This window comes from Ursus americanus, chromosome 14 (assembly GCF_024610735.1).
Source record: "Ursus americanus isolate L20-20 chromosome 14, mUrsAme1.1.p, whole genome shotgun sequence".
Taxonomy (NCBI): domain Eukaryota; kingdom Metazoa; phylum Chordata; class Mammalia; order Carnivora; family Ursidae; genus Ursus; species Ursus americanus.
This window is the reverse complement of record NC_142140.1, coordinates 45,863,949-45,886,892: the sequence shown is the minus strand read 5'-3', so window position 1 is coordinate 45,886,892 and position 22,944 is coordinate 45,863,949. Positions and strand designations below refer to the sequence as shown.

At 50.7% G+C, this 22,944-nt stretch overlaps 1 protein-coding gene across 1 annotated transcript; it reads left to right on the top strand.

Moving 5' to 3' along the window:
- Window positions 1-326: 326 nt before the first annotated feature.
- Window positions 327-19,183, top strand: CYP4F22 (cytochrome P450 family 4 subfamily F member 22). The gene is made up of 12 exons (XM_045778588.2): window positions 327-548; window positions 3,716-3,860; window positions 8,868-8,921; window positions 9,042-9,169; window positions 9,380-9,501; window positions 12,853-13,120; window positions 14,332-14,398; window positions 14,506-14,635; window positions 16,139-16,272; window positions 17,197-17,261; window positions 17,859-17,941; window positions 18,321-19,183. The coding sequence occupies exons 1-12, from the start codon at window positions 327-329 to the stop codon at window positions 18,496-18,498; spliced, it is 1,596 nt and encodes a 531-aa protein (XP_045634544.1). The 3' UTR covers window positions 18,499-19,183.
- Window positions 19,184-22,944: the final 3,761 nt, after the last annotated feature.

Below are 22,944 nucleotides of genomic sequence, written 5' to 3'. Positions count from 1 at the left end.
TGTGTGTGTATGTGTGTGTGTGTTTAAATTTTCCAACACTCTGGCCATCTACACATGGGCAGAGAAGTCTGGAGGGATGCCCTGCAAAGTCAAGGCTTAGGGCATGTGGACAGGGCACTGGTGCATCCATCTGGCCAGCTAGCTGAAGGTCACTGCTGGGGGAAGTTTGAGGGGTATCCTTGGTGTCTGGGACCTCTGTGTATTGAGCACCTACTGTGTGCCAGGTACACTCTGCCTGACTCCACAGGTCATCCTGTGTATGGTGCATGCATGGCCGGAGGGGGTTCCTACTTGCACTGACCCCCCGTCCTGTGTGTCCCCCCAGGATGCTGCCCGTCACAGAACACCTGCTGCACCTCCTGGGCGTGGAGAAGACCACCTTCCGCCTGTATGCCATGTCTGTGCTTCTCCTCTCCCTGCTCTTCTTCCTCTTCCGCCTGCTGATGCAGTTCCTGAGGCTCTGCTGGAGCTTCTACATCACCTGCCGCCGCCTGAGCTGCTTCCCCCAGCCACCCCGGCGCAACTGGCTGCTGGGCCACCTAGGCATGGTGTGTGTGTGGCTGGGCAGGTGGGCTGGGCATGTCCCAGGTAGTCAGTAAGGATGATGGACCTGATGGCTTCTGACATCCCCCAAGAATCTGGTTGGAGGCATGAACAGATGCATTTTACAGGATAAGAATGTGATTGAGGCTCAGAGAGGGCAAGCAGTTTACCTGAGGTCACACAGCTGGGATGAGGCAGAGATGACTGTAAGGTTTTCTCTATAATTTCAGGCTATTGCCATAGCAACAGGTACCAGCGCCTGTGAAAGTTGTCAGGTTCTATGATCCCAGGGCGGTGTGTGTGTGGGGGGGCTCCTGTCAGTGTTGTTGGTATGCCCCACCCCCAGTGTGTTTGCACCCTCTCTCTCATTCTCTTCCCTTGTCTTTCATCTCTCACCTCGCATACAGGTGCTAAGCACTAGATCAGGTGCTTTAAAAATACCAACTCAGTCCTCTTGACAGTCCTAGGAGGTAGTTCCCATGACTACCCCCATTTTACTCCTCAGACTATTATGGCACAGAGAGGTTGCGTAGCTGATCCTCGGTCACACAGCTCTTTGGTGGCAGAGCTGGAGTTCAAACCCAGGCCATCTGGCTCCAGAGTCCCTGCTCTTAGCTCTGTGCCCTCTGCCCTCTGCAGCCTCTTGTTTCTGGATGATGAAACCTGAACTTTTCTAAAAGAGCTTTAGATGTCAGAAGAAAGCCAGACTCCTGAGGACCCTGAGGCCTTTAGGGTCCTCCAGTCCAGCTCCTCACTGCCCATGGCACTCATCTGGTCCCCCCTTCCAGGCCTAAAGGACTCTGAGGGACAGTTGTGGAAAGCTTCCTGGTTCAGGCCTCATGCCAGTGCAGAGGTGGACTTTGGAGAAGTTCAAGGGCAGTGGTCATCAGTGTGTGCTTGATGCCCATCTCTACCCTCTCCTGCCATGTGACCTTGAGCAAACGACTTCACCTACTGTGCCTCAGTTTCCCCATCTGCAGTGTGAGGATGATGATTCTTCCTAATAACCTCATGAGATTGTTTTGACAGTTCTTAAAGTCATGTCTGTGGCATGCTTGGCACTGAGCCTGCCACGCAGTGGCGGGTGTGCTCAGCTCCCAGGTCCTGCAGAGACTGGAAGTATCAGGGGATTCTAGAGATATTTGGGATACTACTTGGAGTGAGTGTCCCAGAAGGAGGAAGCAGGAGACACATTTCCGCTCAATAGCTCAAAGAATATTTTATGTGTCTTTAGGAATGACTCCCCTGGGGCCAGCCCTCCCTCCCTTTCACCTCCCACCCCTGCTCGGGCCTCATCTTCTCCTCCTGGACCATGGTCCAGCCTCCTCCCTGGGCTCCTGCATTCAGTCCATCCCCCATCCTGGCTCCAGGAGGATTCTTGAGACCAACCACATCCCTCCTCTACTCACACACCCTCCATGGCTCCCCACTGCTGTCTGGAAAAAGTCTCAGCTTCTCAGGTAGTGTTTAAGCCCCTTTAGACTCTAACTCTCACCCTGCTCATGTCTAGTCCTGCAGAATGACTTCTCGTTCCTATAACCAGGTTCTGACTTCCCACCTCCTTGTGCTTTGCTGGAACTGTACCCCTGCCCCAAATACCCTTCGCAGTTAGATGAACTTCTACTCACTTGTCATTCCCCATATCCAGTACTCTTACTCTGAGAAGCCATCTGGCTTTACGGGTGGTTCTAGAGGTAGTAGCCAGGCTCTCATGCCCCAGACAGTTGGCCAGGGCCGGTTCTGAAGTCCAAACTTGACCCCGTGGGCCCAGCCTGCCTCCTGGGGCCATGAGTTCTGGGTGAGGCCATGGTTTCCCTTGGGTGTGGACAGGTGCAGGGCTGAACCCGACTGAGAAGGAGACACAGGAGCCAGAGAGAAGTCATTTGTTGGCTTGTTCACTCTTTCATTTATTCATTCGATTGGCAATTGCTGGGCCTTGCATTTGGCCAGGCAAGGGGTTAGGTCCCTTAATATCTGAGGTCTCCCCTAATTCTCACAGCCTGTGGAATAGGGATGGATCTTCCCAATATTGTGGATTTGATCTTTGGAACTCAGAGAAGTTAAATGACTTGCCCAAGGTCACATGGCTGCCGAGAGCAGATTTGAGCTCAGATCCTTCTGACACTGGGCCTGAAATACTTCTGCCTTTTTTTTGTTAAGAGCAGGTGTTTTGGAGCTGGGTGTCCTGTGTTCAAATCCTAGCTTTGCCATTGTGCAGATGATGCCAGTGCCTGCCCGGATCCTTTTGGCCCTTTCCTGGATGTGATGGCCTGACCTCCAGCTGCGAGCACCTGCATTCTAGGGCTTTCTCTGGCACCATGCACTGTGAGCTTGAGAGTTAATGCCCCAGGAGTGACCCTCAGCCAGTAACTATGGGACTGTAGGAGTTGATGTATAACACCCTAGCTCACTCATCCTCTGCTGGGTTGGCTTTGATATATGTGCCCCCCAGAGGTCCCCAGGAAGACTGAGCACTGAGCTGCCCCTGGCCATAACTCCCTTGGCAACCCCCCTTTACTGACTGCCTTCCCTCCCTGTCTCACTTTTCTTAGCCCCCTGCCCATTTTTTGGGGATCCCCTTCCAAATGAACCACTTGCCCTAGAGCCCTTGCCGCAAGACCTGCTTCTGGGGAAGCCCAAACCAAGACAATCACTTACTCACCTGTAGCTTCAGACAAGTCATTTGACCTTTCTGAACCAAGTAAAATGGGGAAAATAGTAGCAACAATGTCACAGAATACTTGTGTGGGTTGAAGGTATGAGTATATGAAAAATGCCCACCGCAGTGCCTACCACTGCAAGCCCGTGTACATGTTAAAGATAACAATACTAGTAATATTTTATTCCTAACAGAGCAAGTACTCAATAAATGTCAATCATTAGGATTGTGCTTACTGTTTTTTATTTCTTGAACACCGGCTATGTGTCAGGCTCTTGTGCCAGGCTCTCTCATTTTGTTCATTCATGAATTTTTTCAACTGCCCTCAGAGAGTTGAGTCTTCCCCACTTCTCAGATGAGGGAAGGGAGGCTCAGCAGGGTGCAGCCTTCATACAGCCAATCCTTCAGCTCTCCTGGACTCGTTTGGAGGGCAGGGGAGGTGCGGGGAGGGAAAGGCTGGGGGAATCTGGAGCTGGGATCCTCCTCACTATCTTTCCTTCCCGCCCCCTGCAGTATCTTCCAAATGAGAGGGGCCTGCAAGATGAGAAGAAGGTGCTGGACAACATGCACCATGTGATTCTGGTGTGGATCGGACCTGTCCTGCCGCTGTTGGTTCTGGTTCACCCTGACTACATTAAGCCCCTAGTGGGTGCATCGGGTAGGTGGGCTGGGCCTTTGAGTGATGGGTAACCCCTTAACTCCCAGAGCTCACCTGGGCTCCTAGGCACATCGGCTATCAGGGGGAAGGGCCATTTGAGTAAGGATTTGAAGGATGAATAGGAGTTCACCAAAGCAGCCATGGTAATACAGGTAGGGGGAATAGCATGGGGAAAGGTGGACAATATCTAAGAGTCCCAAGAACTTTGAGACGATGTCTACCCACCTGGAAGTCAGAGCCAAACATGTTCGGATAGGCAATTGGTGCCCAGGATTTTGTTAAGTGGTTGCTGCTTAATTCTAAGCCATGGCAGACCACCATTTGGGTTCTGACGTTCCCACTGCAGCTCTCCCTGCTTCACCTGGGTTGCCCCTGATTGGTGGAAGAGGAGATGTAGAAGGATTGCTTCTCCCTTCTGCAGTCCACACCTCTTCCAAGGTGTAGGACTCCAAGGTGTGCTTGGCAAGCTCTTGTTCAACTTTCAACACCCAGATCCAATGACCCTTTCTCCAGGAAGACCTGGGGCTGACCCTCCAGAGAGATCATAGCTTTCTCCTCTGGGCTTTTCCATTCTCGGTCCTAACCCTCTTAGGCTGAGTGTGTCTGCATCCAGCCCTGTCTCCCTCATAGGAGTCTGGATCTGCAGTGTGGCCTTGCATGTAACTGGGCACCACCAGAGGCATCAGGGGCATTTGAGAGAGGAGGGAGGAATGAAAAAGCTCTAGGATTTTTAGGTGTCTGGCCCCAGTTTGGGCCTCTACAAAGCTGTGTCTAGAGACCATCATCAAGGCTGCCACCCTGGAGCCATGGAAGAGGAAGGGGCTACCATCCTTCCCTTCCCCTGCTATGCCCTCCCACCATTACTACGTTTGTGAGGGGATGCCCACCCCAGTGCACAAGTGGGGAACCTAGACCCTGGGAAAGGTGACTCTTCTGAGGGATGGGCACCAACTTGTGGGAAGAGCCCTGGGCTAGGACTTAGGCAGGCTGGGTGTGGATCATGGCTGAAGCCATACTTGCTGTGTGACCGAGAAATTCATGCAGCCTCACAGGGCCTCAGTTTCTGCTCTGTAAAATGGGGTGGTTGTGAAGGCTCCAGATGATGTGGGTAGGCACTCATGAGGGTTTGTTCTCTCCTGCCTTTCTCATATCCTGTTTTTCTTTCTTTCCCCTTCTCCCCTCACCCCTCCTCCATCCCCCTACTCCTAAGAGCCCCAGTTTCCTGAGTACTGTCCTCCATGGTTGTGAGACCCCAAGTAGAATAGGGAGTGGAGCCCTCAGTGTGGCCTCAGGGCACAGTAGATGCTCAGGTCTCTGCCTCTCCTCTCCTCTCCCCTCCACTCCCACAGGACGGGCAGGACATCCACTGAGTCCCCCACTGGAGGGGCAGGATGGGGGGCTCTGGTTGAGAAGGGTGAGGCTGTGAGTCAGGAAAGACAGGCTTGGCCCCAAGCTGTGGATCCCATTCCCCACTGGGGCCTCCACAGGGCCACACCTGGGGAACTCGCTGCTCGGGACCCAAGCCCACATAGCCCATGGAGCCTGAGAAAGGCACGTCTCCTCGTGGACCTCTGTTTCTTCATCTTATGTTGGGCAATTGGGATAGAGAGCATTAATGGGCGAAAGGAGTTGAAAATGATTTATAGAGGACGAAACATGATATATAGGCATCTAATTATAGCTTGTCTTTCTATGTTCATTTTGTACGGAGTTGAAATTTACACAACATATAATTAACCATTTTAAAGCGCACAGTTTTAAACTGTAAGGTATTTTGATTGTTCACTCAGCTTTCTCTAGTTTCAAAAATTTTCATAGCTTCATAAAACAGCCTGAACCCATTAAGTAATTATTTCCCCTTCTCCTCTCCCCTCATCTCCTGGTACATCCCCCCAATCTCCTTTCTATCTCTATGGCTTTGCCTGTTCTGAATATATCATAGGAAAGGAATTCTACACAATGTGGCCTTTTGCGACTTCTTTCACTCAGCAAAATGTTCCCAAGGTTCATACACAGTGTAGAGATGACCAGGACCTTATTCCTTTTTAAGCCTGAGTAATATTCCATTGTCTGGATATATGGATATACCACATTGGTTTATCCACTCCTCCATTGACAGACATTTGGGTTGTTTCTACCTTTGTGTTGTTATGAATGATGCTATGAACATGAATGCTCAAGTTTCAGTGTGGATGCATGTTTTCATTTCTCCTGGGTAGATACCGAGGAGTAGGAATGCAGGGCCATATGGGAATTCTACCTTTAACTTTTTAAGGAACCACCAAACTGCTTTCCATGATGGCTAGGCATTTATTTTTCACTAGTAAGGGCTTGCTGAGGGCTGGAGACACAGATATTCATCTCACAAGTTCTTGACACCAGTGGACAATAATTATAATCATAGTTATAAAAGTAGCCAGCAGTTGGTTAATTATTCATTTATGTGTACAAATATTTAATGAACACCTGCCATGTGCCAAGAATGTATTAGCTCATTGAGTTTTTGTAGAGATGTCACGAGGCAGGCAGGATTGCTCTACTTCTCCTCTGGCAGAGGAGGAAACAGAGAGACAGAGGGCTAACATGCCCAAGTTTACACACGGAGTTAGTGGTAGGACTGGGATTTGAACCCAGACTTGGCCCACCCAGAGGCCAAGCTCTCAACCACAGTGATATGGACCTTCCTGCTGGGCACTGGGTGGGGCCTTTTCTTATATGACCTCCTTCAGGGTTGATGTTACCATCCCCTTTTTACTGAAGGGGAGACTGGTGGGAAAGGCAGCCAGGACACAGACTCTCCTGGAATCAAGTGGTCAGAGTTGGAGTGGAGCAGAGACCCAAGAATGGAAGAGCAAGGGTTTAGCTGGGGAGGGGTTTGGAGAAGACTTCTTGGAGGCGGTGTTGGTGAGGCTGGGCCTTGAAGGATGTTTGGAGTTTGCCAGATGAGAAGTCTCAGGTGGAGGGCTCTACCAGGGCAAAGGTGCAGTTGTGTGAAAGTGCCAGGGGAATTCAGGTGACTTGGGGTGTCTGGAGGGAAGATGATGTGTGGGAAGGAGTAGGCAATGCGACTGGAACTGAACTCAGAGCACCTGTGTGCAAAGCAAGTGAGCTTGCGTTTTACCCTGGGGGCATTAAGGAATGAGGGGATGTGTCTGAGCAGGACAGCCATTGAGGTCTGTATATCAAAAAGACCCTCAAGGGGCCTAGCCTGGAGTCCAGATCCCAGAAAGTAAAGGAGTGACTAGACTTCCACCTTCTTCTCCAATGCTGCCTCTTCCTGGAAGCCTGCCTTGACTTCCAGCAGCCCTTTCTCTGTGCCTCCCTTCGCTTCTGGCACACTTTCTATCTTCTTGATAATTGCACAGCATGCCTCCGCTTCCCTTTCTTACCCCACCCGGAGTTCCTCCAGGCAGGGTGTGGAGTTGAGCCATCTCTGGTCCCCAGCATTGCCCATCATGGGTTGGGTACAGGAAGGTGATAGAAGAGATGTTCTGAATAGGAGGATGAGTAGACAGATGACTGTGTGCACAATTGGCCAATTCCTAGGTAGCGTGTGTGTAGGTGGCTGAGTCACATATCAGATAAAAGTGACATCACTTGAGTTTCAAGTACTTCCTTCCTGGGCCCCAGCCCATTCTGTCCCAAGTCTGCTCAACACATAGAAAGGGAATTCATTCACTCACCCGTTCATCTATTCATCCATCCATTTTTGCATTCATTCATCCTTTGGTTGGTTCATTCAATAAAAAATTTATTTAGCACTAGGGGTGCCTGGGTGGCTCTGTTGGTTAAGTGTTGGACTCTTGATTTTGGCTCAGGTCATGATGTCAGAGTTGTGAGATTGAAACCCATGTTGGGCTCCGTGCTGGGTGTGGAGGCTGCTTAAGATTCTTTCTCTTCTGGGGCGCCTGGGTGGCTTATCTGGTTGATTGTCTGACTCTTGACTTTAGCTCAGGTTATGATCTCAGAGTTGTGAGATCGAGCCCCGTGTCAGGCTCTGTGCTCAGTGCGGAGTCCACTTGTCCCTCTTCCTCTGCTCCTCCCCCTGCTCTGTCTCTCAAATACATAAATAAAATCTTTAAGAAAAAAAGATTGTCTCTCCCTCTCCCTCTTGTCCTCCTTCCTCTCTCCCTCTCTAAAAAAACCACATTATTTAGCACAGTATATCAGTGATCAACATGGTCTCTCCTCTCAAGGGGCCTGTAACTGGGTGGATAAAATCTAGAGGGACTGGTGGAGGAGGGATAACATCCAAGCAGAGACTCGAAGGGTGAGGGAAGAATGTTTGAGGCAGAGAAGGCATGTAGTAGAAAGACCTGGAACAGAGAGAGAATGTGACTTTTTCAAGGAGATGAGAAAGTTTTGTGATGTTAGCAGATAGAGCATGTAAAATATCCTCCATGGAGGCCAGAGGTATTTTAAGAGAGGTCTGGACTGGGGTAGATCATTCAAGGCTTTGAAAATAGTCTGAGCAGCTGGTGGTTGTGGCTAATAGGTGTGAGTAGGAAGGGACACGGTGAGATCTAGCATCTGATAAGACCTAGACCAGAGTGCAGAGCAGACTGGAGACTGAGAGCACAGGAGGTATAATTCAGATGGCCTGAGTTGGCAGAAAAGAGGGGTGATTAGGGTGAAGAGGGCTGTCCTAGATGGAGAGCACAGCCCGGACAAAGGTTTGGAAGTAGGGCCAGCATGTGGGATAATTTGGTGTATGTTGATGAGTGAGATAGGAGAGGCATAGGTGGGCATGATGGGGCAGGGCCTTCAGTGCTAGACTGAGCTTGAACTTTCTTACCAGGGTGATAGGGAGCCATGGGAGGTATCTGAGCAGGGGAGGCTCATGTTCAGATCAGCATGTTTTAAGGATCTTTCTGGGGCAGGTACAGAGGATGGACTGCAGGGGTGACGTGGAAGTCAGAGCTCAGAGAGGAGGCCCAGGAGGTCATAAGGAAAGGTCAAGCGTCAGAACTTTGTTTTGAGTCATCATCACCTCTTCCCTCTCCACAGCTGCCATCGCCCCCAAGGATGACCTTTTCTATGGTTTCCTGAAACCTTGGTTGGGTGAGTGTGGGACTGGGTGAGTTGGGCTGGGGCTTCAGGGAAGAGGGGGTGGGGGATGGGGTTTCTTATAGTGTTTCAGAGTAACAGGAAAGGCCTCTAATCTCAGTCTTCTGGGCCCAGGTGATGGACTGCTGCTGAGCAAAGGTGATAAATGGAGCCGGCATCGCCGCCTGCTGACACCTGCCTTCCACTTCGACATCCTGAAGCCTTACATGAAGATCTTCAACCAGTGCACTGACATCATGCACGTGAGTTGCAAGGTTTCTTGGGAAGAGGGTGTCCTGGGAGTGAGACTGGTCCAGGCTCCGACTCATGGGTAAGCTGGGTGATGTCAGGAAGCTTCACTTCCTTTACCCTAGAAAGTGGGCTTGTAGTGAGCAGGCAGTGAGGTTGTTGTCAGCCTGGCTTAAAGTCTGCAGTCTCCATGTCATTTTGTTGTATGTCTCTTTCTCTTCCAGAGTAAATGGTGGCGCCTGGCACAGGGCTCAGTGGTCTCCCTTGACATGTTTGAACATGTCAGCCTCATGACCTTGGACAGTCTTCAGAAATGTGTCTTCAGCTACAACAGCAACTGCCAGGAGTAAGTGTGGCCTCCCTGGGGAAGATAGAGCCCGTTGCTCTAGGGCAAGGTGGTGGGAGAAGAAAGGAAACTCTCAGGTGTTAGGCATGCCTGGGCTGTTGGTGCTCTGCCATTGACGTGCTGTGTGTTTCTGAAAACAAACATCACCTCTCTGACCCTATCCCCTTATCTGAAAGTGGAATCCCAATTCCTTTCCCATAGCCCTTTTGTGAGTATTGAGATAATGTCAGTTGATGGTTTTGCATACAGTAGGTGTTCAATAAGTGCTAGTTTCCCTCATTGCTCCATGAAGAGTAGTTTGGCCTTTGGAAAGTGTCTCCCCACTTTCTGAGCCTCAGTGTCCTTTTTTGTAAAACAAGGATGACAATCCTTGATCCTCTGAGAGGTATTTTAAGAATAAAATGATGCCGGGTGCTTGGGTGGCTCAATTGGTTAAGTTTCCAACTCTTGATTTTGTTTTGGGTCATAATCTCAGGGTCGTGCAATCAAGCCCCATGTTGGGCTCTGTGCTTGTGGAGCCTGCTTAATATTCTGTCTGTCCCTCTCCTTCTGCCCCTCCCCTTTGCTTGTGCTCTAAATAAATAGCACTTTTTGCTTTAAAAAAGAAAAAAAATAAAATCATGCCACACTGCCCTGGCACACAGTAGATGCTCAGCGAATATTTGTTGAATGAATGAATAAGATAACCACTGTCCTGGTTCATTCATTCATTCATCAGATATTTGGTGTCCCTACTATGTGCCTGATACTATGCTAGCTACTGGGAATATGGTGGTGAGCAACAGACGAAGTTTCAGTTCCTTGGAATTTATAGTCTAAGTGGGTATAGAAAGAATAAGAGACATTGTAAATGGCAAATTTGTAGCACATAGTAGGTCCTTAATAATAAGCTGCTGACTTTGTCACTCTGGGCTTTGTAGGCTTATGCTTCAGTTGGGTAAGGTAGAGATGGCCTTAGTGATTGATTAGTTAATTAATTAATCTGGAAATATTTACTGAGTGCCTACTATGCGCCACTTGTGGACTAGACACTATGAATACAGTGGTCAACAAAATAGACAAGGTCTTGCTCCTCTGGAATTTACGTGTTGATGGGAAGAAAGGCAGTAACCATACACAAATAAACAAGAAAATGACAGACTGTGACAAGTGTATGAAAACAAGCATACTTCAGGACCAAGGACAGCCCTTTGCACACCTGTCCCAGTGATTTCATTTTGGTTTTTCTTTTCATTTTTATTTATTTATTTATGTATTTATGTATGTATGTATGTATGTATGTATTTGTTTGTTTGTTTTTTAAAGATTTTATTTATTTATTTGACAGAGATAGAGACAGCCAGCGAGAGAGGGAACACAAGCAGGGGGAGGGGGAGAGGAAGAAGCAGGCTCATAGCAGAGGAGCCTGATGTGGGGCTTGATCCCATAACACTGGGATCACGCCCTGAGCCAAAGGCAGACGCTCAACTGCTGTGCCACCCAGGTGCCCATCTTTTCATTTTTAAAAAGATTTACTTATTTATTAGAGAGAGAGTGAGAGCGAGCACGGGGTTAGGGGGGATGGAGGGACAGAGGAAGAGGGAGGGAGAATCTTAAGCAGACTCCATGCTGAGTGTGGAACCTGATGTGGGGCTTGATCTCATGACCCTGAGATCAGGACCTGAGCCAAAAACAAGAGTCAGATGCTTAACCAACTGCACCACCCAGGCACCCCTTCATTTTGTTATTTTTTTAATAACAGTTTACTGAGATGTAATTCACATGCCATATGATTCACCCATTTAAAATATACAATCCAATGATTTCTGGTATATTCACATAGTTGTGCAACCATCACCATAATCAATTTTAAAATATTTTCACCAAAGATAAGCCCTGTACATTTTGGCACTCACCCCCACTTCCCACTTCTCCCAGTGTAAGCAATCACGAATCTTCCTTCTGCCGCCATAGATTTGTCTATTATGGAAATTTCATGTTGATGGAATGAGACAGACTTCTGTATCTGGTTTTGTTCACTCAGCATAATGTTTTCTAGATTCATCCATGCTGTGGCCTGTGTTAATATTTCATTTTTTAGGTTGCTGAATAATATTCCGTTTACCACATAATACCACGTTTTACCATACATCTACTGATGGACATTTAGGTTGTTTCCACTTTATGGCTATTATATAAACACTGGTGTATGAGTGTTTGTGTGACCATATATTTTTAACTTTTTAAGGTTTGTACTTAGGAGTGGAATTGCTGGGTTATGTGATAATCTTTGTTTAGATTTTGAGGAACTGCTAGACATTTTCCCCAAAGTAGATGTGCCATTTTATCTTCCTAGCAGCAGTGTGTGAGGGCTCCAATTTCTCCACAACTTTGCCAACACTTGTTATATATTTTTTTAAGACTTGTTATTATCTGTCTTTTTGGTTCTAGCCATTCCTAGTTGGGGTGAAGCTGCATCTCATTGTGGTTTTGATTTTCATTTCCCTAGTGGCTAGTCCTGTTAAGTATCTTTTCATGTGTTGTTTGGCCATTTGTATATCTTCTTCGGAGAAATGTCCATTCATATGCTTTGTCCATTTTTAAATTGGGTTATTTGTCTATTATTGCATTTTAAGAGCGCTTTCTCTATTTTAGATACAAGCTTGCCATCAGGAATAGGAGTTCTCCCACTCTGTGGCATGTAGGCATTTAGTCTTAGTGATGCTACATCTCTTTGGAAGTCCTAATCCTTTGGGCCTGTTTTAAAATGTACCTGGATTTTTATTCCGGTATGATGAGGCCAACAGATCAGATGATTGGCATTAAAAAAAATAGTTACTTACAGTTTCCAAGAGGAAGGGACATGCCACACCACTCAGGGCCACACGGGGAAGCACCAGTGTCAGTCAGGAGAAAGCGTGGCAGGAGACTTTTTTGTGGTTTCCGTGGGAAGGAACAGTATGGCAGGGTGCAGGCTTGGGACTGGCTAGCTTGAATAACTTCAGAGGGCTCTGGAGGCTAGGGGCTGTCTCTAGTGGTCCAGTACTTGGCCGTGGGGTGATTAAGGCCTGGAAATAGAGGCTCTGCCTGCTAAATGTCAGTGTCTGGGCTCTGGATTGTTTGGTTTTCATATGAAAGGCATGCTCTTGGGTGAATCATTGGCCATCTCTAAGAACTGGCTGGTTCTGGGAGGGGCAGTGTCTCTCCAGTTAGCAAGGGCCCGGCTGGCAGAGCATAAAGAATACAAGAAAATAAGAAAATCTAGTCTATATAGGGCCTCTCTCTGTCCCCAAGCATGGGGAGGAGAAGCTTGTCTTAGAGGCTAGGCCTGAGCTAACGTCTCTTCTCCCCCTACCCCCACCTCCTCGACAGGAAGATGAGCGATTACATCTCGGCCATCATTGAGCTGAGTGCCCTGGTGGTCCGGCGTCAGTATCGCCTGCATCACCACATAGACTTCATCTACTGCCTTACGGCGGACGGGCGGCGCTTCAGGCAGGCCTGTGACACTGTGCACCGCTTCACCACAGAGGTCATCCAGGAGCGGCGGCAGGCACTCCGCCAGCAGGGGGCTGAGGCCTGGCTGAAGGGCAAGCAGGGCAAGACCTTGGACTTCATCGATGTGCTGCTCCTGGCGCGGGTGAGGCTGGGCCCTGGAGGGGGAGCCCTGCCCAGGGCGGCCTCCTCTTGAATCACACCGGCTGTGTAAACCGATAAACGTCCAAAGAAACATAGATCTGGGATGCAGGCAGGTGCAGCACGCGTGAGACTGACTGTATTAGTTTGTAGGGTTGCCATAACAAAGTGCTACAGACCGGGGGGAGTGAAACCACAGAAATGAATTTTCTCAAGGTTCTGGAGGCTAGAAGTCTGAGGTCAAGGCGTTGACTGGGTTGGCTTCTTCTGAGGCCTCTCTCCCTGGCTTGTAGATGGCACCTTCTCATGTACCCTTTGTCTTCCCTCGGCTTGGGTCTCTGTGGAAATTTCCTCTTCTTCTAAGGACACCAGTCGTATGGGGCTAGGGCCCACCCTAAGGACCTCATTATAATTGAATTACTTCTCTCAAGGCCCTGTCTCCAAATATGGTCACATGCTGAGGTCCTGGGGGGTTAGGACTTCACCGTATGAGTTCTAGAGGCGGGGGTGGGGTGGGGTGGGTGCAATGTTGCCCACCAGACTTATGATGATGAAATCACAAGACTTTGAGGAAATGTGACATTGCAGAGATTGCTTCTATAGAATTTCTGAGCAGTGCTTGGGTTCTGGAGTCAGACAGCCCTGGGTTCCAGTTCTGGCCCTGCTGCTTAGTGAATGCTTGACCTTAGTCATCTGACTCTCCCCCCGAGCCTCAGTTTCCGCATTTATGACATGATGGTCACGAGGCGTGATCACAGATCCTTGTTGGCTGTTTGGTGCTAGCAGCTACTCTAGAAACACAGACTCCTTTCTTCCCTTCACCTTTCACTCTCCCTCCTGCTGTCTATCTTTTTTTTTTTTTAAGATTTTATTTATTTATTCGACAGAGATAGAGACAGCCAGCGAGAAAGGGAACACAAGCAGGAGGAGTGGGAGAGGAAGAAGCAGGCTCATAGCAGAGGAGCCTGATGTGGGGCTCGATCCCATAACGCCAGGATCACACCCTGAGCTGAAGGCAGACGCTTAACCGCTGTGCCACCCAGGTGCCCCCCCTGCTGTCTATCTTTGTTAGACAAGCCGCCTACCTCTGTCTGCCTGGACTCCTTCCCCCTGCAGCTTGGCTTGAGAAAGGGGCAGATATCTTGACTTCAGGGGAGCCCTAGGATGTGGACAGTGGGATGAAGTGAGCTGAGTGTCCTTTCTGGCTCATTCCAGGATGAAGACGGGAAGGAACTGTCCGATGAGGACATCCGAGCTGAGGCAGACACCTTTATGTTTGAAGGTGAGAATGTGGGGTGAGGCTGGGGGAGGCCGGGGGGGCTGTTGTCTGAAAATCACATCTTCGCTGTCTTCAGGCAGCCTCCATTTGAGCCCCTCCTCTGCCTACAGGTCACGACACAACGTCCAGTGGGCTGTCGTGGGTGCTCTTCAACTTGGCCAAGTATCCAGAGTACCAGGAGAAGTGCCGGGAAGAGATCCAGGAAGTCATGAAAGGCCGGGAGCTGGAGGAGCTGGAGTGGTCGGTCTGGGGTTAGGGGGCTGGTGGTGGCAGGTTGAGTCTAGAGTTTGCATTTATTTCTTGCTCTGGTCGGCACACATTTCTTGCTCTTGCCTGTATATTACTCTTGCTCCTGCTGGGTGGGTGTTGCTGAGTGGGTGCCGTCCACACAGATGTGTGGGTTCAGGTCTGTTCCATGTGTCTCCTCATTCTCCTTGAACTAGCTGCTACCCTGGGCACATTCTTCTCAAGGCAGATTCCAGAAGTACAAAGAGCCACAGTTTAAAACCTCTGCTGGCATTGTAACATTCCATTTGGCTAAAGCAAGTCACATGGCCATGTCCAACAGGAGTGGGGCAGGACGCACTTTCCACGCACCTGAGCAGAAGATACGGCAGAATCACACACAAAGGGCACAGGGTGTACGATTCAAACATCAGGTGTGGGGTGGGGGCAGTGAAGAATCGGGAACCATAATCCAAACTACTTCAGATGTGTGCCATATAGAGCTGATTCTGGGTGCCTCGAAGAAAACACACCAATAAATAGCATCGAACAGTGAGAAGGAAAGCTCTTTTCTGTTCAGTGTCCACTTTTAGATTTTGACGTCAGGGAGACACTCTCAGTTGGGTGCCGTTGTATCTCGAACTCCTTGAGAATCTGCCCTTTTATTTATTTTATTTTTTTAAGATTTATTTATTTGTCAGAGAGAGAGAGAGAGAGCACAAGCAGGGGGAACAGCAGGCAGAGGGAGAAGCAGGCTCCCCGCTGAGCAAGGAGTCAGATGAGGGACTCAGTCCCAGGGCCCTGGGATCATGACCCGAGCTGAAGGCAGACGCTTAACCCACTGAGCCACCCAGGCATCCCAGGAATCTGCCTTTTTAACAAAGGGAGAAGATGGCTCAGTTTTTGAGGACGGGGCTGGAGATGGTCTAGCTAGAATTTAATAACTCTTCTGTTTTCCCAATGGTGTTTATGTTATGGGTACTTTTATGCCAGGCATGCTGTTTGGCCTTTATGGTAGCGACATAAAGTTTCTTTGAAAGAGAAAGAAAATGATCCAGATCATGGACCAAGGGTTATAATTAATCCAATTTGGGGCCCTGGAGTCCAATGGAAAAAGGTTAATGACAGCATAAGGAGAGAATGTATGGGTTTCTAAATAATCAATCCATACAGGCTGGCAAACTGCTGTGGCCCTGGGCCCCCCTGCCTATCCTGGCAGCACTCCCAGCTGTCCTCTGACTGCCCCATAATTAATCAGTTAAAGGGTTAATGCTGGGCATGCAGAAGCCTGCTGGTGCTGCTCTGATTGGTTGTGGGTCAGATATTTTGCATGCTGAGGATTAGTGATATGTGCAAATGCCGGAAGCTGGGGCAAGTCTGAGATCCTGGACTGGTTTCCTGTGTGGTTGCTCCCGAATGCATGTGTGTGTGCGTGTGCGTGTGTGTTTAGGGAAGGGGATGTTTGTGGCTGTGGCCTGGCCCCAGGTCACCCACGATTCCATGTTCCATGCTCCCCAGGGATGACCTGACTCAGCTGCCCTTCACCACCATGTGCATCAAGGAGAGCCTACGCCAGTTCCCGCCAGTGACCTTGGTCTCCCGCCGCTGCACAGAGGACATCAAACTCCCGGATGGGCGCATCATCCCCAAAGGTGCCCATGATGTCCTCCCGGCTGCTGGGCTGCTCTGCTGCCTAGGGGGGCCTGGTCATACCTGTCCCAGGTGCACCCTCCCTGTAGATGGGGCATTTCTCTGTGTGGCTTTTGCTTCTGGGATGAGGGAGGAGACCCAGCTGTGTGTGGGGGGGAGGCAGACATGGGTGAGTCCAGGTGGAAAGGCAAGAGTGGGTGTGGCAGGGTGGGCCCTGTGAGGGTGCAGGTAGGGGAGGGATGATTTCGTTCAGTTGCCAGATACCCCTTGGAGACTAAGCCCAAGTGATGCTGGAGATCTAGAGAGGCCTCGTTCCCAGACCCAAACGTTGAGTACCACCCAGTCTGAGGGAGACACAGCAGGGCACAGACATCCCCGTCACATGGGGTCAAGGATGGGCTAAAGGGAGGGACAGGGGCTAGAACAGCCTAAAATAAGGAGCGATGACTTTATCTGCGGTGAAATGCAGGGAGGGCTGCCTGGAAGAGGCAACATGAGAGGTGAGCCTTGGAGGTTGAATGTGAAAGAGAGAGCATATTTATGGAGCAGAGTCTCAGGTAGTAAAAGACCTTGAATGCTGGGTTGAGGCACTTGAACTTAATCTTCAGGATAGTAGGGAGCCATGGGAGGTATTTGAGTTGAGGAGGAACAATGTCAGATATGTGAGTGAGAAAGATCCCTGTGCGGCCAGCCTGGCAGCTAGAAAGGGGGAGTGGGGACCTCTAGGGAGATGGGGATCTTTTAGGGAGCAGCAGGTGGAGTGGACAGAGCAGCAGAATTTTTCAGAGAAGGATGGGCAGGAAAGGGTAGCATATAGCTCATGGGAGCAGCATGGCTCTAGGAAGACCAGGGAAGGAGGAGGTCTTCAGAGAAGGCCCTGGTTCCCCTCAGCCCCAGTGGCCTCACTGACTCCACCCTCCCCACAGGAATTATCTGCTTGGTCAGCATCTATGGGACCCACCACAACCCCACTGTGTGGCCTGATTCCAAGGTGAGCCCCTGCCTCAATTCTTCCTTGCCTCAATTCTTCCTTGCCTCAGCTTCTTCCTCCTCAGAAGGGGTGGTCCTGGGGTGGTGAGGCCTCTCTACCCTACTCCCCAGGGACCCAGATGACCTGGCTGGGTACAGAGCTTGAGTGCCCCTCCCCCATCTATTCACTCACTGTTGATTCATTAGGCCCACAAATATTTATCGAACACCTGCTGTGTGCTAGACTCTATGCTGGGCACTGAGGACAGAGAAAGTTACTGCCTTAGCCCTCATGGAGCTCATGGTGAAGTTCGGGGGAAGAAAATAAGCAAAAAGTATCATTGTGGATATTGATACATGCACAAAGGAAATAAAAACTGGAGTGGGGTGGGGCACACTTTAGCTCAAGTGATGAAGAAAGGCCTTGGGGAGGAAGAGAGATTTGAGCTGAGACCTGAAAAGTGTGAAGAGCAGGGAGAAGCCTGTTCCAGGCCGAGGAGATAGGAAGTGCAAAGGCCCTGTGGTTGTAATGAGCCTGGCATGCTTGAACAACAGAAAGAAGAGGGTGTGGCTGGGCTAAGCCCCCAGACTCACCCCCCCCCCCGCTAATCCTTCTTAGGTGTACAACCCCTATCGCTTTGACCCAGACAACCCACAGCAGCGCTCCCCACTGGCCTACGTGCCTTTCTCCGCAGGACCCAGGTAACTCTTCTATTTCCCCCAGTCCAAGCCAAGCATAGGAGGGTCACGGAGGCCAGTGGAAGGTCAGGAATGTGCCGATCAGGAGCAGAGACCACCTCTCACCCAGATGTGCTTTCTGCCAACCCGGCACGCTTTCAATGTACCAGGATGTCCCCAAATCAGACTCTGTGATAGTATCCCTGGGTATTGAGCACCTGCTGTGTGCCAGGCCCTAAGTTCTGAGCTCATATGCTCCCAACGACTCTATGATGCCACTGCCCCCATTTTACAGATGAGGGAACTGAGGCTTATAGGGAGAGGTCATTTACCCAGGGACTGCCCCCTTCCTGGCTCACGCAGCGGCTGAGCCTGAGCCCCACCCCCGTGCCCCTTCCTCTAGGAACTGCATCGGACAGAGCTTTGCCATGGCCGAGATGCGCGTGGCCGTGGCGTTGACGCTGCTGCGCTTCCGCCTGAGCGTGGACCGAACGCGCAAGGTGCGGCGGAAGCCCGAACTCATCCTGCGCACGGAGAACGGCATCTGGCTCAATGTGGAGCCGCTGCCTCCGCGGGCCTGAGCACCGGCGCCGCCCTGCGGTTCCCGGGGGCCCAAGCCCCGCCCGGAGAGGCCCAGGCCCCGCCCCCAAGATCTTGAGGGCAGAAACCATGCCCCTCGAAGTTCAGGTTCGGCTTCCAGAGGACCAGGCTCCTCCGCGGAGCAGCCGGACGGTGCAAGCCACGCCCCTCACCACAAGGCTCCGCCTCCTGGCGGTCTGGTCCCGCCCCTTGAGGTCCAGGTCCCATCCCCTGAGGGCCTGGTCCGGCTCTCCTGCTTGAGGGAACAGGCTTGGCCAGGTCCCCTTGGGCCCAGACCCCTGCCAGGATCCAGAGCATTCGGGGCCTCAGGCCCCACCCACCCAGCCATCCGAGGACTTAAGACTCAACACCTAAGGCCTGTGGGATTCAGGACCAGTCCCTCCCACCGTGGATCCCTGCTGGCTTCTAAGTTGAGGACTTGGGAGCTGGAGCCCGAAGTTAGAGCCTTGAACCCGGACATCATCTTGAGGCTCCCAGCTCATTTGGGCGAACTCCTCTGGCATCAGGCTGCATCCCAGGGTCCAGGATGTGTGCTTCTGCTGTTGTGTTGTAAATCTAGACCCTCCCTCACAAGCCCCTTCCTTCCTCCCTTGCTGAAAGGCCCTTCGCTGAGTGTTCTGATTTTTGTGGAATAAAAGCCAGGGATGCAGACGTCCCCACCATTCACCCCCTAGCTCAGCCAGACACTTCCCTTGGAGCCCAGGAAGGGAACGAAGGTCCCTGGGCGGTTGGGAGGCACATGAGGGAAGCTGTGGGCTAGGAGGCTGGGAAGCCATTTGCCCTCAGACATAAACTCAGGCTTTTTGGGAGAGTTTGTGCATTCATTTATCTCATCAAAGGACCACATATTAATTAAGTGCTTGTTGGCACTGGGCCAGGAGCACAGCCGGGCCCGATTCCTGTCCTCGGGAGAACAAGGGACAGATGTTGAACACATAATTCCACACGTAAGTTTATTTGTAATCCATGACAAGTGCCCCAAAAGAGAGGCGCTTGGTGCTCTGCGAACACACCAGGCAGGTGGCTCAGGGAGATTTTCTCCGATGCTGAAGTGAGGGTACAAGGTGAGTGGTGACAAGGGACAGAAGAGCATGTGAGGCGGGAGGAACAGCATCTACAAATGTCCCCAGGTGAGGGAGAGCATGGCTGGATCTGGAGGAGGGGGGCAGAATGGAGGAAGGTTGGTCAGGGGCCAACTGTCGGGAACTGCGGGCTATATCTCACTTCAGGCCTTATGCTGAGAGCCATAGGGAGCTATAGGGGGTCTGTGAGCAGGGGGCAGGACAGGGCATGGTCAGAAGAGGGCTGGCAGGGAGGTGGCTTGGAAGGAGGGGGGCACTGGGAACTGGAAATCTGGGGAAGAGGGAGACTGAGGTCCAGGCAGTACAGGAAGGGTGACTATCTAGCCACAGAGGCTGAGGTGAGGGAGGAGGTAAGGGTGATTTCCAAGTCTTAGCTGGGGGAACTGATGATGGCATAGTCCTTGACATGATGACACAGAAGATGGGGTGGTGATGGTGTCTACAATAATTGTATTAATTCATCAAATATTTATTGAGCATCTGCTGTGAGCCAGGCCGTATTTGAGCCCTTACATAATAGACATTTGCTGTGGGGGTGGGGGGGTGTTAACAGATGACGGATAATAAATAAGCAAATAAATAAGTAAATTCACACAGGGCCTTGGAGGATTTTGACTTTTATTGTGACAGAAATGGGGAGCCATGGGAGGATTCTGAGCAGAGCAACAGGGTTGTCATTTGGTCTTTATAGTATTCTTTTGGCTGCTAAGTGGAAAAGCAAGGGTCGGACTAGGGAGACCGGATGGGGTGACTGCATTGGCCCATGTGAGAGAAGTGATAAGTGTTATGAAAAAATTGAGCTGGGTAAGTGTTGGGGGGTGTTCAGTAATGCTGGTGGGGGAGATGTTGCTAGATCATCAGTGAAACCCTCACTGAGAAGGGGTCATTTCAACAAAGACTTTAGGTAGGAGAGGGCAGGAGCCATGTGGATATTTAGGGGAAGAGTGTTTGAGGAAGAGAGAAACAGTGCAAAGGCCCTGAGGTAGGAACAAGCTTGGGGTGTTTAGGGGGCATTGAGGAGACCAGTGTGGCTTGAGGAGGAGCCTGGAAAGAGATGAGGGCAGGGAGGGGATGGGAGCAGGTCACACAGAGCCTTGGAGTCCACTGACTTATTATGACAGAAATAGGGAGCCATGGAGGGTTCTGGGCAGAGGAGGAACAAAATTTGTCATAGTCTTTGGTTGCTATGTTGAATAGAGACTGTAAGGGGAAGATGGGACTAGGGAGATCAGATGGGGTGACCAGATTTGTCCAGGTGAGAGATGACAATGGCTCTAAGCAAGCTGAGGGCTGTAGAGTGAAGACAGTTGCTTGGATTCTGATGACTGGTTGCTTCATGAAGGTTGAGCTGGCAGGTTTCCTGATACTTTGAATGAGGGATTTGGGAGAAGGGGGAACCCAGGTTTGGGTCTGAGCACCTGGAAAGATAGAAGTGACATCATGAGATGGAGAATGCTTAAGAGACTAAGGGTTTTTTGGGGGGTGGGGAGGGGCGGAGATCAGCATGTCAGTTTGGGGCAGGAGCAGTTGGAGATGTCAAGTGGGCAGTTGACATAGGCAGGTCTCGAATTCGGGAGGGAGTTCCGACTGGTGATATTCATTTGGGATTCCTCAGCACTTAGATGGTTGTTTAAAAAGCGCCAAGACTGGTGCGATCCGTGGTGTGTGTGTGTGTGTGTGTGTGTGTGTGTGTGTGTGTGTGTGTGTGTGTGCGCGCGCGCGCGCATGCTCCCATACTGCACCCGTGTGCGCACAAGACGGTGGGGTTTCAGGACCAAGCCCTGGGGATCTCCAAAGCTGATATAACCATAATGAGATTTAAGTTGGTTGAGCGCTTCCTTTGTGCCCTCCGAATATTCGCACGTAATTCTCACGGGTACTGTTATGAGATTGGCACTGTCATTATCTCGTTTAATGGAGGTGGAAACGAAGTTCCCTAGAGTGAGATGATTCACCCAAGGTCCAACCACGGTGTCCTCATAGCGTGGCCTCAGCGGGGTGGCTTACCCGTCAGGCTTCTAGTGCTGGTCTGGGTCCCTAGCCTCGCTTTGCCTATAAGGGGGTGTTGGCAGGCGCGGGTGGAGCCAGGTGGGGTGGAGCGGGGTGGGGGGATGCGTGGAGAGAAGTCAAACCTGGGAGGTGTGATGCTGGAGGCCACGGCAGTGCGGCGCCCCCGGGTGGCGTGTGCTGGGATCGTCGGGCGGAATCCCCCGTCTGAGGCCACTCACCCTCCAGCAAAAATACTTGGTCTTGGGAGGCGACATATGTGGGGTCAAACCCCAGCTCTGCCCTTTTCTAGCATTGGTCTTGGGCACGTGACCGGCCCTTTCTGGACCTCGGTTCTTTGCCAGGTGGATTTTTCGTCATGCTTCTCATGCATATTAACTTTCCGCTAAGGTCGATGATGGTGAGTGCATCGAGGGAGGGAGGAGGGGAGGCATGGGGCCCGTGGTCCCTGGGACCTGCTGCATCTGCGTGTCCGATTCTCCAAACACACGCAGGCCTGGGCCAGTCACTGGTTGCTGTGGGTCTCCTTCCTCTCCTGAGTGTGTTGGAGGCTCCCTCTGCTGGACGGTTTGGGGACAACAAGCTCTAAGGCATCTGGTGTCCATTAGTCCAATGAGTGTGTGAGGGTGTGTGCGTGTGACTGTATGTTTGGATATGTGCACATGTGTGTGAGTAAGTGTGTGGATGTGTGCACTTGAGTGACCAAATGTGCATGTGAGTGTGTGTATGTGTGCAAGTGTGGAGTGTGGGTGCATTGTGTGAGTACATGTGTGCATGAGATTGTGTGTACCCAAGTGTGCATTTGTGAGTATACGTGCATCTATGAGTGTGAGTGTGTGTGTGAGACTGTGTGGGGGTGTATTGGGAAGAGAGGAGGGAGAACCCCACTCACTGGACAACTGTAAATGTCCACATCAGGCCACTGTCCAAACTCCACCCTGTTGCAGCAAGCAGGACATTCTGGAGAAATAAGGCCCTTGGCAATGGCCCTGAGTAAGGATTGGTGGGTGCCTCTGTTCTCTGCTGTGTCCCAGAGGTCCCCAGAGGGACTGAGCCCTAGGTGCCCCAAGTAGGAACTTCCTTGACAAAGCCCCGTTTCCCTACTGCCTTCCCTTCTCTGTCTCACTCCATCTCACTGCCCGACTGGCATCTCCTGGGGTCACTTTCCAAAGAAAGAACTTGCAGTTGAGTTTCTATCTCAGAATACAGTTTTTGTACTTGTACTTGAATCCTTGCATTACAGTCTACTTCTGGGAAAACCAAACCAAGACATACAAGTCACTCCTCCAATCCCCACAAGCCTATTACTATGACATTTTTACCAAGAAGGAAACTGAG